This window comes from Vombatus ursinus, unplaced genomic scaffold, assembly GCF_900497805.2.
Source record: "Vombatus ursinus unplaced genomic scaffold, bare-nosed wombat genome assembly UNPS02014798.1, whole genome shotgun sequence".
Taxonomy (NCBI): domain Eukaryota; kingdom Metazoa; phylum Chordata; class Mammalia; order Diprotodontia; family Vombatidae; genus Vombatus; species Vombatus ursinus.
The window spans coordinates 18,992,960-19,006,558 of NW_020954576.1; the positions used below are offsets into that span (position 1 = coordinate 18,992,960).

General features: G+C 36.4%; 1 protein-coding gene across 4 annotated transcripts in view; it reads left to right on the forward strand.

The window, feature by feature from the left end:
* The window catches only part of LOC114050142 (serologically defined colon cancer antigen 8 homolog), a 268,476-nt gene that overhangs the window by 2,929 nt on the left and 251,948 nt on the right, over positions 1 to 13,599 (forward strand). Inside the window, exon 1 of one of the 4 annotated variants that reach the window (XM_027871738.1) lies at positions 11,841 to 11,918. The exons of the other annotated variants lie outside the window; for them this stretch is intronic. Within the exon in view, the coding sequence (XP_027727539.1) occupies positions 11,897 to 11,918 (22 nt within the window). The 5' untranslated portion in view covers positions 11,841 to 11,896. Of the gene's footprint in view, positions 1 to 11,840; positions 11,919 to 13,599 lie in introns of those variants that run through there. 4 annotated transcript variants of the gene reach the window in all.

Consider the following 13,599-nt stretch of genomic DNA (forward strand, 5'->3'; position numbering starts at 1 on the left):
TCGGCTTCCTCAGCAAAGCTGAGACCCCAAATGAGGGGGACATTTCTCTTTTATAGATTTTGGGGAGTACAGAACAAAGAATAGAACTTCATAGGGAGGGAACAAGTTATGATTGGTTACAAGAGCTGGACATCATGAATACCGAGATCAGTATGATTGGTTGGAGATTGGGAATGAGGGATCAACAACAATCCCCTCCTTTCTTCCTGTGACTAAGAAGTGTTCCTTGTTTGTGTCCAGGATAGCTTGGTGGTGTATAGATGCTGGATCAGACTCCCAAGTATCATACCTGCATCCTTCAAGGAAAGCAGATTTCCTTGAAGTAAGAATAGAACAGTGATTAGCAGGGGAACTGGATTTCTAAACTTAACTCATCATCACAGCACTGCTGAATTTCTGAACTGTTCAGAGACAAAGAACCATGACTTAAGCAGTAACAGGACAAAATCAATTAATTATAAATACGATCAATTCAAAAATGATACAGAATCAATCTTGATCATTTCAATTCCACAGCAGTCTAGCACAATTTCAAGTGGTTATTCTGGTAGACCATGGAGTATAAAGTATATTCACTAATGGCCATGACTATCTCAACCTGTAATAGCAGCAAAGACAGGCTTTAAGTTTCATAGGTTTCAGAATACTTAGTTATAATCAGAAGTCATGCCAAAATATCACTTAAATGTCAGTTATAAACATCTTTGTATCAAAACACTGCAACTTTTACAGCCTTCACAAATAAATTTTCATAATCATCATTTTCTCATTCATTCAGCAAGCATTTAAATGTGTCAATTCCTACAATGTAATGAGGTTATAAAGACCAAAACAAAAGCCCTTGCCCTTAAGGTGGTTATATTTTATTGAAGGGAAACAACTTCTACACAGAAAAGTAAATCCAAAATATTTACAAAGTAGGTAAAAAGTAATTTCTGGGGGAAACTCACTAACAGTTGGGGAATTGAGATAGATTTCTTTTGGAGGAGACATTTAAGCTAATCTTTGACAGTAACTAGGGATTCTAAGAGGCAGATGGGACATTGTGAATGAAAAAGAACACATAGGCTAGTTTAGCATGTAGGGAGCTTGAAAGAGAGTAATGTACAGTTAGTTTGGAAAAAATGAACTGGAGCTAGATTGTGAAGGGCTTTAAAAACCAAATAAATTAGGAAGCAAGAGGCTATCTCTCAAGCCTCTTAAAGAAGAGGAATGGTATGGTAAGATATGTGCTTTATGGATATCACTTTGATAGTTGTAAGGTGGATGGATTGGAGAGGGGAGAGATATGAAGCAAGGAGACCAGTTAGGAGCCTACTTCAGTACAGGTGAAATGTGATGAAGGGCCTAGGGTAGGTAGTTATTCTGAGTGGAGGGAAGGGACAGATGCCAGAGATTCTGTCAAGGTAGAACAAACAAGAATTGGCAGCTGATTGGATATGAGAATTGAAGGAGAGAAAGAAGATGACTTTAAGATTGTGGACCTAGGAAGAATGGTGGCTGATCTTCCCAGAAATAGGGAAATTAGGAAAAAAGGGATTAATATGAGAGGGAAAACGTGTTCTTTTTTTAAGTGCTGAATTTGACATGCCAATGTGTCATCTAATTGGAGAGGTCCAATAAGGCTGTTGGTGATAGAGGACTAGAGAACGTGAATTCAAGACTGATTAGAACAGAATATATAGCTCTGGTAGTTGTTTGTATAGAGATGATAGACCTATGGGAACTGACGAGTTCATCTAGAGAGAAAGGAGAGGGCCTAGGGAAGAGCTTGAAGTTATATACGTGCAAAGTGATGAGATCTGGATCATGATCCAGCAAAGAAGATTGGGAACCATCACCCAGACAAATAGGGAAAGGATCATCAAGGGAACAGTGTAATGAAAACTCAGGGAGAAAAGGATGTCTAGGAGGAGGGTTGAGGGAGGTTATCTGTCAAATGGTGCAGAGGAGGCCGAACAATAGGAAAATGAAATTGGCTAGTCATATAAGCTCTATTTTTTAAAGCACCTGTGGCTTTATGGCTTATTAACAGCATCTTGCTATAAATGACCTTTTCTTCTTCAACACATAAAACTTTATGGAAGTTAAAGAATTTGTTATCACTCAAAATAAAATATTGGTTTGAAGATCATGTAATTATCAGTATCAATGATGAGTATCTCATCTCTTTGTGCATGACTTGACTTCTATTTGTATTTGATCTTTAAAGGTTGTTTCTATTTCATAGTCTGTAAATCTATGATAGTCTACCAAGTAGCTCATAAAAATATTTTAATTGTCTAGAGTTGAATAAAAATAATTAAAATATATTTTTACAATGTTTTTTATATCATCAGATTGGGAAGAGAAATATATAACAACTATTTGTCTCTATTTTTTGTTTGCAGATGTTATTCTCTAATTTGTCAGAAAAAGAGCTGAAGTTTTTAGTGGACTGCAGGCACATTAGGAGTCAGAAGTGTGATATGGCCTCCAAAAAAGCTAATGCTAACTTGGCGTCTGTTAAAAGAGACATAAGGTTGTGATAGTTCTGCTCTACTCTGCCCTGGTCAAACTGTAGTTGGAGTATTGTGTTCAGTTCTAGGTGCCAGTGTTTTAGAAGAATATAGATAAGATGATAGGTTGTCCAGAGGAAAGCTGTTAGGTTAAATGAAGGAGCTGACAATGTTTAGACTCACAGGAAGACACGATGTCTTTGTGTGATAAAGGTTGTGATGTGGAAGAGGCATTTGAAAGGGTTTTTTTTTTTTTTCCTAGGAGCAAAGGATATAGGAGGAAAAACTTTACAAAATTTAGAGCTGTCCATAAATGGATATGAGTGATAGTGTCCCTCTCATTGGAGGTCTTATAATGAGGATTCTTTTTAGGTATGACTCTAGGCAGGGTGGCTGTTGAGTTCCCTTTCAACTTCAAACTTTTTTGATTCTCTAAAGGTAAAATCTTTAATAATACTAAAATATAAATGTCATTGAAGAGACATCTAAAATATCAAAGAAATGAAATCCACCACCAAAAATTCTTTAAATTGCAACATAAAATATCAGTTACAAATTTGAAATCTTCTTAGTTATTAGAGGCAGCTAGGTGGTATAGTGGTTAGAGTGCTGGACTTGGAGTCAGAAAGATCTGAGTTCAAATTTAACTTAAGACACTTACTACGTATATGACCCTAGGCAATTCTTTTAATCCCGGACTGCCACAGTTTCCTTAGCTGTAAAATGAGGATAACAGCACCTTTTTCACAGGGTTATTGTTAAGGTCAAATGAGATATTCTTTGTAAAGTGTTTAGTACAAAGCCTGGCACATTGTTGTTGTTCAGTTGTGTATGACTCTTTGTGGACCCTATTTGGGTTTTCTTGGCAAACATACTGCAGTGGTTTGCCATCTCCTTTTCCATCTAATTTTACAGATGAAGAAACTGAGGCAAATGGGGTTATAAAGTGACTTGCCCGGAGTCACACAGCTAGTAAGTGTCTGAGGCCAGATTTGAACTCAAGAAGGTAAGCTTTCCTGACTCCAGGCCCAAAGCTCTATCCAGTATGGCATCTAGCTGCCACTGGCCCAAAGTAAATGCTTAATAAATGCCTGTTCCCGTCCCCCTTATTATAGAACATTTCTAGATGGAGAGTTAATATTGTTCATTTCGGGGGGGGGGGCGGAGCCAAAATGGCAGTGGGAAAGCAGTGATTTGCTGGAGATCTCCCTCAAACCCCTCCAAATACCTATAAAAAATGGCTCTAAACAAATTCTATAGCAGCAGAACCCACAAAAAAACAGAGTAAAACAAATTTCCAGCCCAAAACAACCTGGATGGCTGATGAGAAAGGCATATCACGCTGGGCTGGAAGAGGAGCGCAGTTCGGCGTGGGCACACAGGCCGCAACGACCCTGGAGCAGGCCTCAGAGGACTGAATCGTGGGCAGCTGTGGTGGTTTCCAAGCTTCTCAACCCACGAACACCAAAGATAACTTAGAAGGTCAGTAGGAAAAGTCTGTGACTGCAATGAGAGAAGAAGCTAGGTTTCAGCCACCCTGAGGGCAGCGGCTACCTCCTGAGCTTCTGGCCCACAGACTGAGGGGGAATCGAGTGGCTGATCAGAGGGGGATTGCAAGGATCTCTTTGCCAGTGCTGAGGCAGGAATCTCTTGCTTTGCCCATGCTTGGCTCTGGGTCACAGTTCTGAGGGGCGGTCCTGGGGCAAGGAGGAGTGCTGCCGTGGTGGAGCTTGTTGTGGCAGTGGAGAGGAAACACCTCACCCCTTATCATAGCACCTTGGAAGAACTGAAAATTTTCGGGTCCCTAGAAGTATTTCTGAAAACAGCTGTACAAACCCCCGAAGCTTAGGACAGTACATTCTCCACATTGGAAACAGACTCTTACCTTAACAAAGAGTTTAAAACTCAAATAATTGGTTGGGATCATGAGCAAGCAGTGCAAAAAGAATCAGACTATATTATCTTACTTTGGTGACAAATGGTGACAAAGAAGATCAAAACATACAACCAGAAGAAGACAACAAAGTCAAAGCTCCTACATCCAGAACTTCCAAGAAAAATATGAATCAGTCCCAGGCCTTGGAAAAGCTCAAAAGGGATTTTGAGAAGCAAGTAAGAGAAATAGAGGAAAAACTGGGAAGAAAAATGAGAGTGATGCAAGAAAATCATGAAAAGCAAATTAACACCTTGCTAAAGGAGACCCAAAAAAATACTGAAGAAAATAACACCTTAAAAAATAGCCTAACCCAAATGGCCAAAGAGGTCCAAAAAGCCAATGAAGAGAAGAATGACCTAAAGAGCAAAATTGGACAAATGGAAAAGGAAGTCCAAAAGATTACTGAAGAAAATACTTCCTTAAAAATTAGAATAGAGCAATTGGAAGCTAGTGACTTTATGAGAAATCAAGGCACTGTAAGACAAATCCAAAAGAATGAAAAATTAGAAAACGATGTGAAATATTTCATTGGAAAAACAGCTGACCTGGAAAATAGATCCAGGAGAGAGAATTTAAAAATTATTAGACTATCTGAAAGCCATGATCAAAAAAAGAGCCTAGACATCATCTTTGAAGAAATGATCAAGGAAAACTGCCCTGATATTTTAGAACCAGAGGGCAAAATAGAAATTGAAAGAATCCACCGATCTCCTCCTGAAAGAGATCCCCAAAGGAAAACTCCTAGGAATATTGTAGCCAAATTCCAGAGTTCCCAGGTCAAGGAGAAAATATTACAAGTAGCCAGAAAGAAACAATTCAAGTATTGTGGAAACAATCAGGATAACACAAGATTTAGTAGCTTCTACATTAAGGGATTGCAGAGCATGGAATATAATATTTCGGAGGGCAAAGGAGATAGGATTACAACCAAGAATCCCCTACCCAGCAAAACTGAGTATAATTCTTCAGGGGAAAAAATGGTCATTTCAGTGAAATAGAGGACTTTTAAGCACTCTTGATGAAAAGACCAGAGCTGAATAGAAAATTTGACTTTCCAATACAAGACTCAAGTGGAACATGAAGAGGTAAACAAGAAGGAAAAATCATAAGAGACTTATTAAGGTTGAACTGTTTACATTCCTGCATGGAAAGATGATATTTGTAACTCATGAGACCTTTGTCAGTATTAGGGTAGTTGAAGGGAAAAAATTATATGTATGTAGATAGATAGATAGATAGATAGATAGATAGATAGATAGATAGATAGGTAGATAGATAGAGGGTGCAGGGTGAGTTGAAGATGAAGGGGTCATATCTGGAGAATAAAATTAAGGGGTGAGAGAGGATTATACTAGGAGAAGAAGAAAGGGAAAGGTAAAATGGGGTAAATTATCTCACAAAAAAAACAGAAAAGAAAAGGCTCTTACAGTGGAGGAGAAACGGGGGAAGGTAAGAGGGAATGAGTGACTCTTATTCTCATAGGATTTGACTTAAGGAGGGAATAACATACACACTCAGTTGGGTATGGAAATCTGTCTTACCCAACAGTAAAATAGGAGGGGAAGGAGACAAGAGAGTAGGGGGATGATAGAGAGGAGGGAAGACTGGGTAAAGGGATAATCAGAAGCAAATACTTCTGAGGAGGGACAGGGTCAAAAGAAAGAATAGAATAAGTGGGGGGGGGCGGGATAGGATTAAGGGAAATAGAGTTAGTTTTTCACAGCATGTCTACTATGGAAGTGCTTTGCATAACTACACATGTATAGCCCGTATTGAGTTGCTTGCCTTTTCAATGAGGGTGGGTGGGGAGGGAGGAAGGGAGAAAATTTGGAACCCAAAGTTTTAAAAACACATGTTTAAAAAAAAATGTTTTCACATGCAACTGGGAAATAAGAAACACAGGAAATTGGGTACAGAAATCTATCCAGCCCCACAGGAAAATAGAAGGGGAAGGTGGGGAGAGATATCAGGGAAAGCAGACTAGGGGAAGGGGTATTCAGAATGCATGCCATCTTGGGGTGGGGGGAGGGGCAAGATGGGGTGAAAATTTGGAACTCAAAATCTTGTGGAAGTAAATGTTGAAAACTAAAAATAAATAAATTTATCAACTAAAAAAAATCTTGTTCTTTTCATAAGCCCAAGTTAACAATTAGAACCTTAGATAAATAGTAAACAAATGTTATACAGTATCTGCTATATTTGGATATTAAGCTAAGCACCTTGTAAAATTTAACTTTGAGAAACAGATTCACAAATTGAGTTGTAGAAAGGACCTTAGAAGACATCTAGTGCAACTCTTATTTTATAGATGAAGAAACTGTGGCCCAGAGATCTTAAAGGGCTTGTTAAGATCACACAGTTAATAAGTGATAATGACAGGATTTCAACTCTGATCTTCTGATTGTATATCCTGGATTCTTTTGGACCCTACTCACAGTCCCTAAGAGTTTACAAGTTAATATTGAATGACCAGTTATAACATGAAATAAACATATACAGTTAGAGCAGGATAAAAATACCATCTGATTTTTAAACAATACTTTTATATGTTTTCTTCACATTTTTATGATGTTTCAGATTTTGTGCAAGGGTTTATATAGACAGAAAAGTGTAGAGTGATAGGTGGAAAGGAGAAAAATTCAAGTAAGTATGAGAAAAGAGTAGATTTAACTTTTAAGTTACTTTCTGTATCCTTTTAGTTGATTTAGCACAAGAGAAAGTGTTGACTTTATGCTTTTTTTTTTATAGTGTTGGCACTTTTTCTCAGATTTCTGCACATCTATTTATGTGAGAAAGTGCTGTTACTCTAGCCAATAATTTTGTCAGTAAGTTAGGCACAACTGATATCATCTGGACTTTTGGCCTACTTAAACTAATACTTTTCATATGTAAGTTTACAAGTGACAGTGTTTCTCAGATTACATACACATACACACATATATATAATGAACTTAATGGCGATTTATTTTTCTCTCACCTTTTTGTTCTCCATCTTTTGGGTTTTCTTTGTTTCCTCTATCTACTCTCATTCATCTTGGGATCTCTTCTGTGAGAACATATTTGTATATTTTTTCATAACTACTTGTTCACAAAAATACATTTTTAGGCTTTGTAATACATTTAAAATACATTTTAACGTTTTGTAAGACCATATGAAAAATTTTACTAAAGCAGTTAGTTTTGTTGGCATGCAAATAATAATGCAAGTAGTTATACAATGAGCCCTCTTGGAATGTCTGTTAAATGGGTCACAGGCATTTTAAAAAGTCAGTTTTTCATACAACCATGCTTCCTAATAGGAAGAATATGTCTTATTTTCAGATGAAGAACAAGTATTAAAATAATGACATAAAATACTTGTATTTAGATTTCCAATGACATATTTAAATGGCATATATCCATATTTCTTGTTTACACACACTATATATTATATATTTTTAATGTATGTGTACATATATATTAAAACCACTTATTGTAAGTGAATTCATAGAAATTCTAAAATTTTACTTCAACTAGTTCTTACTTCCATGACCATTTTTTAATGAAAATGACAAAAAGATAAATTATTGGATTTGAATTTTAACCCCACTCTATTTCATTATGATCAGTAAAAAATTATTAAGTGCTTACTGTGTGTCAGTCATTTTGCTAAGCTCTGGGGCTACAAAAACAAAAAAAGGCAAATACATGGTTCCTGCCCTCAAAGAGCTCACATTCTAATGAGAGACAATATACAACTATACACACACACACAAGATATATACATTGTAAATGGGAGGTAATCATATAGGAGGCATTGGTGGTTGGGAATAAGGGTGGGGAAGATGGAAAAGGCTTTTTGCAGAAGGTGGGAAGCCAGGAAGTCTGGAGGGGGGACATTTCAGGAATGTAGGATAATTTTCTAATTAAGGAAATAATGACAGACAAAACAAAAACAGGCCACAGAACAAAGAAATAATAACTAAAGAATCAGTCTTTGAATAAGCTAGAATCCCCACAAAACATGATACAATAATAATATAAGGGCATTTTCATTCCTGTCTCTGAAATGATGAATGATTATGATATACTCTACTAATTATAAGTCTGTGTCATAGTTTCCTTTATTTAAATTAGAATGTCTATCTTCAGTCAAAAGATAGAGTTGCTTGAAATGTTCTTGTTCACTGACAGAAGTGAATGGAGCTGTACCAAAGAGCCAGAAGTTTATTAGGAGCCTGAGTTAGATAAAGGCTTTGCCAATATATATTTTTAAAGTGGCAACTATTGTTTCATCTGGTGGGTCTGAAAAAAATAAAAAAAGCTGATTGTGAATTAGCAACTGAATGTGATGGGCATAGTGCCCTTTCTTGACAGCTTGTAGAGGTGCTCCAGCCCCACCATAGCAGAGATGGCTAGGGAGAATGTTCTTCCCAATCCCCCATCATTATTACAGTGGCAGAGCAGTTTGGCTCATTCCCAACCTTCAGCAGGAGGAAATGATATTTATAACAGCAGCATGGTGGATTCAGTGGGGTGAGGTGGGCTAATATGTTGTTTCCTTTGTTCTTTTGAGCTAGAACTGGTTAGGTTTCTGTGGATAGCCTGATGCCACACAGAAGGGCCTTGGGAGTATTTGAATTAAGGATAGAGTTTAATGGCCTCAGTGATTTTGCTTAATTCATGGTCTTAGAAGCCAATGCCAACCTACATAATATTACTTCTTTACCAATAGAAAGTGACAGGTGCATAAGTCCTCTCAGTTGGTGCCAAAGAGATACCAGGTGTGGATCTCATAATACATATCCCAAATCCCCTTGATTTGCCAACATCTATGCATCATTAATGACCTTCCAGAGACTGCTTTCCAAAATATTTACATTCTTATTCAGATTATCCTTCAAACCTTATGCTAGCCACTTCGGCATATCCTTGAGTTGTTACACAATATAAAGGTGTTTTTTTTATGTTTTTTCAGTTTCTTTATAGTGCTCTCAGTATCTTCTATCTAATGTAATTGGCACAAATAAAGCTCTCTTTTCTCAAGTTAAAACATGTTGGATTTTTTTTTTCCTTTTGGCTGTATTCATTATACCCACCTATATGTTCCCATAGTAGTGCCAGTTTTTTTTTTTTCTCACTGGATTAGATTGAGGCCAAGTCTAATGTGGGCAGAAGTATGCCTGTCTGTCTCTTATCTTGCTATTGTTTAGTTTCTCTGCTTATCTTCCCCATCCTACCTATGTAGGGAAACGCTTGGTGCATACCATATTTCACCCATGAATCCCAGAATAGAAAGATGTTTATTATCATCGCAGCACAGACATAAGAGTTCAACAGCGTCTTCCCTTTTTCTTTTCCCCCTTCTTTTAGCAGTACAATTCAGAACCACGTGTTCAACTGGAGACAGAGCATAAATGAGTGATTTATAATATATGTTCAGTGAATAAATAGACTCTTTCCTGAGTAGGAAAGGCTAGGCTATTCAAAGCTGCCTGGATAAAGAGATGAATGTTTAAAGGTCTATTCGAAATCAGAAGGTAGAAGAATAACAGTTAGGAAAAGGAGCAGTTAAGACTGACACATTAAGAAGGAGTTCATGATACCTTGCCATATTGGCCAAGCTTGTGAAAATTTGGTGAGTAGGATATGAAAAATTGTCTTCTGTTTATCTCCATTGGGTTTTCTAGGGTTTAGAGGTCACATTCATATTGATATTTATAAAATTCTTGAAGTGAAGGGCAAAAGGAAACAGGATTTTTGGGGAAGGCAATTTTTTCTATCTCTTTATAGGATAATAATAATGATGGTCATGATAATAATAGCTAGAATTTAAATAGCACTTTAAAGTTTGCAAAGCTCTGTTCAAATATATTTTATGTGATCTTCACTACAACCCTGGGAGGCTGGTGTTATTATTATCCCCATTTTACAGATGAGGAAATTGAGGCAGACAGCCGTTAAGTGACCTGCCCAGAGTCTCACAGAAAATAAGTGTCTGAGGCTGGATTTGAGTCAGGTATTCCTGACTTCAGGTCCAGTTCTCTAGGCAAGAGAAAGAGTAAGTACTACTGCTTCAGACAAAAATGGTGTTAGCGAAGCTGATTTAGGGTGTGGCTCTCAAGTGCTAACTGAAGTGCTAATTTCAGTAGCCATTTCAGACTATCTAGGAGTAGTGAGGATAGTGAAAGGTATGAGGCTTTTAAAGAACCAGAGGATTTAGCAAAGGAGTTACCTGGGCTAATCATTCACACAGGGTTGGCTGTATTTATTGTTTATTGTTAGGGCATAGGATAGTCAGCCTTTATTAGTACAAATTCTGGGGCACCTAGGTGGTAAAATGGATGGACTGCTGGGCCTGGAGTTGGGAAGACTCATCTTCCTGAGTTCAAATCTGCCTCAGAAACATATTAGCCATGTGACCCCTGGGAAAGTCACTTAACCCTATTTGCCTCAGTTTCTTCAGCTGTAAAATAGTTGGATGAAGGAAAGGGCAAATCACTATAGTATCTTTAACAAGAACACTCCAGATGAGGTCACAAAGAGGAAGACATGACCGAACAACAAAGCACAAATTATTTTTAAAAGTAGAATTCATGTTTTGACATATAGCTGTGGCTGATATCTTATTTTTTTTTCTTGTAGGTCAGCTACTTTATCTATGTTAGTCGTATCTGTGCAGCAGCTGGGATTAGGAAGAGGGCAGCTAAGAGGAGCTAGAGTGTTGATCACCATAATTGAGTGGGTTTTTTTTTTTTTCCTGTTCAATAGTATAGAATTACTCTAGATTTCAAACTAAACTATTGCAGTGCATTATGCTTTGCATGTTAATTAAAAGGAGGGAAGGAAAGAGCATTCTTGAATAACTTAGAGGCAAAAAAAAAGGTACATATTGTGTGGGTAACAGAAAGAACAGCCAGAGGAAAAAAGAAAAGGCATGTCTAAATGTTTCAAAATAAACGACGAGGTAGTATTTTCTATTCTTGCAGTGTTAAGTAACTTATCCTGGAACTGCTTGCATATTGTTTATAACGGTAATTAGTAGCAATTTTAGATGTGCATCTTAAATACTTAAACACCGTGACTTTAAGTAGTCACTGGAGTATTTGTAAACCAAATTTCATTCTTCTCTAATAGAGGCAACTTCCCCCTACCCCCTTTAAAAACTACAATCTCCAGAGCTTTCCATTTATTCACTTATAGAAAGTCATTTACAGCTGATTGATGTCTCAATATAAACCACCTGATTCAACCCATTCTCTCTTCACCCTTAGCCCTTAAAAGGACTTTATGTTTTTTCAGGGATAATTCTAAATTTTTAGGAAGAAAGAAGAGTGTACTACATGTGCTCGTTCAGTATTTTCAAGAAGCTTCTTTGTTATTAAAGGATTCAGTTTCTTTTTCAGTTTCCTTCGTTTTCCATCTCACTGACAGAAAAACAATAGCTGTGTTAATCTATACTGAGTGTTTTCTGCATTTGGAAATGTCCTACCTTTCTCTCTCAGGTAATCTGATATTCTTATTGAAAATGTAGCATGTAATCTTTGAGTGACTTTAAATTTAAGTAGTTAGTGGCATTATAGAGGTAAAATGGTATGAATGAAAATGCATTTATGTGACTGATATTGTACTAAGCATTCAAAATACAAATATAAAAAGCAAGATAGTCCTTGCCCTCAAGTAGTTAGCATCCTAATGGGAAAGACTACTTTTATAGGAGGATGGTAACTGGGAAAAGGGTGTTTTGCTCAGATATAAAATGTATAACTTTATGTTTCTTGTGAAGGAAGAGAATAACTATAGAAATTTTCCATGGTAGAGTTCTTGGTTTTGTTTTTCAGGTTTTCCTACTGCTGTTCTGGAAAGTAAACAGGTTCCTTGTTTGTTTCGTCGATTTAGACAGAAATAAATAATTTTCCATTGTTATAACTAAGTCACTTGATAGCTCCATTACACACATATTTACTGTTAGCCCAGCTTGTCTACTGCCCAGCTGAGAACTACAATAGGAAAATTGCTTTATTCATAAAATCTAGATAGCTGGGTCTTAAACTCTGTTGCCTAAATTGTTGGTTTATTAAACTTCATTTCCGTTGTTATTGTCTCTTTAGAAGGCATTCAGTAAATAGAAGATCTTCATTTCAGCCTTGGTCATCAATAATTCCAGGAGAATTTTTTTGGGATAAAAAAAAAAAAGGTCTTATTTCTTTTGGAGGAATATGTATTTGAGTGGGCAGGGGTGTAGAAGGTTGATGGATTTCAGAATGGATCAGAATTGGTTAAAAAAATTTTCTTTATTTTTGAAGCTGTATTGTTCATTTCCAAGCTGACATTCTAAATCAGTCAGTGACTAAATCATATTTATTAGTGCTAGTGAGATAACACTGTCTGGGTTAAGGGAAGGGCTAGAATTCTTGGTTCTTTTCCTTAGTACAGTAAAGGAACTAGGTTTCAATAGTTGATATGGTAGGGATATAATCATATATCATATTTACTATTGTGCTGACTTCATCATCCTGTTTCACAATTGGAAACTAAATTTTTTTATTTAGTTCAAGGCAGAAAGTCAATGGTATGAGAAAATTATATTTGACAGGAATTTTCATATTTTAAAATGTATTTTATAAATGATAATTTTTATTTTTTCAATCTTTGTGAGTGATTTTTGAGAAAATTAGTTATAATACTCCTTTAGAATGTATGCATAGATAAAAATAAACATAAGTGTATATATAATGCACATAAACATTTTGTTTTTTAAATAGTATTTTATTTTTTCCAGTTACATGTAAAGACAATTTTTACATTCATTTTTAACAAATTTTGTGCACCAGATTTTACTTCCTCCCCCCTCAGTAAAATGGTAAGAAATTTGATATAGGTTATATCACATGCACTTAGAAGTTTTTATATCATGTATTATACTTATGCTGATATACATCAGTAACATATTAAATATTGTACAGATAGTTGCGAGCAGCTATTATATACTTCCTTTACTCAATCAAAAAGTTGTTAAGCACTGGGAATAAAAAGAAAGGCAACAACTTGATCCCTGCGTTCAGGGAGTTAGTTCATAGTCCAATGTGGAAGAGAGCATGCAAAATATTTTACATATGATATATACAATGTAAATGGAAGTTGACCTGGGAGAAAAGGCAGAGTGGGAAGGTGGGAGGGGAGGGA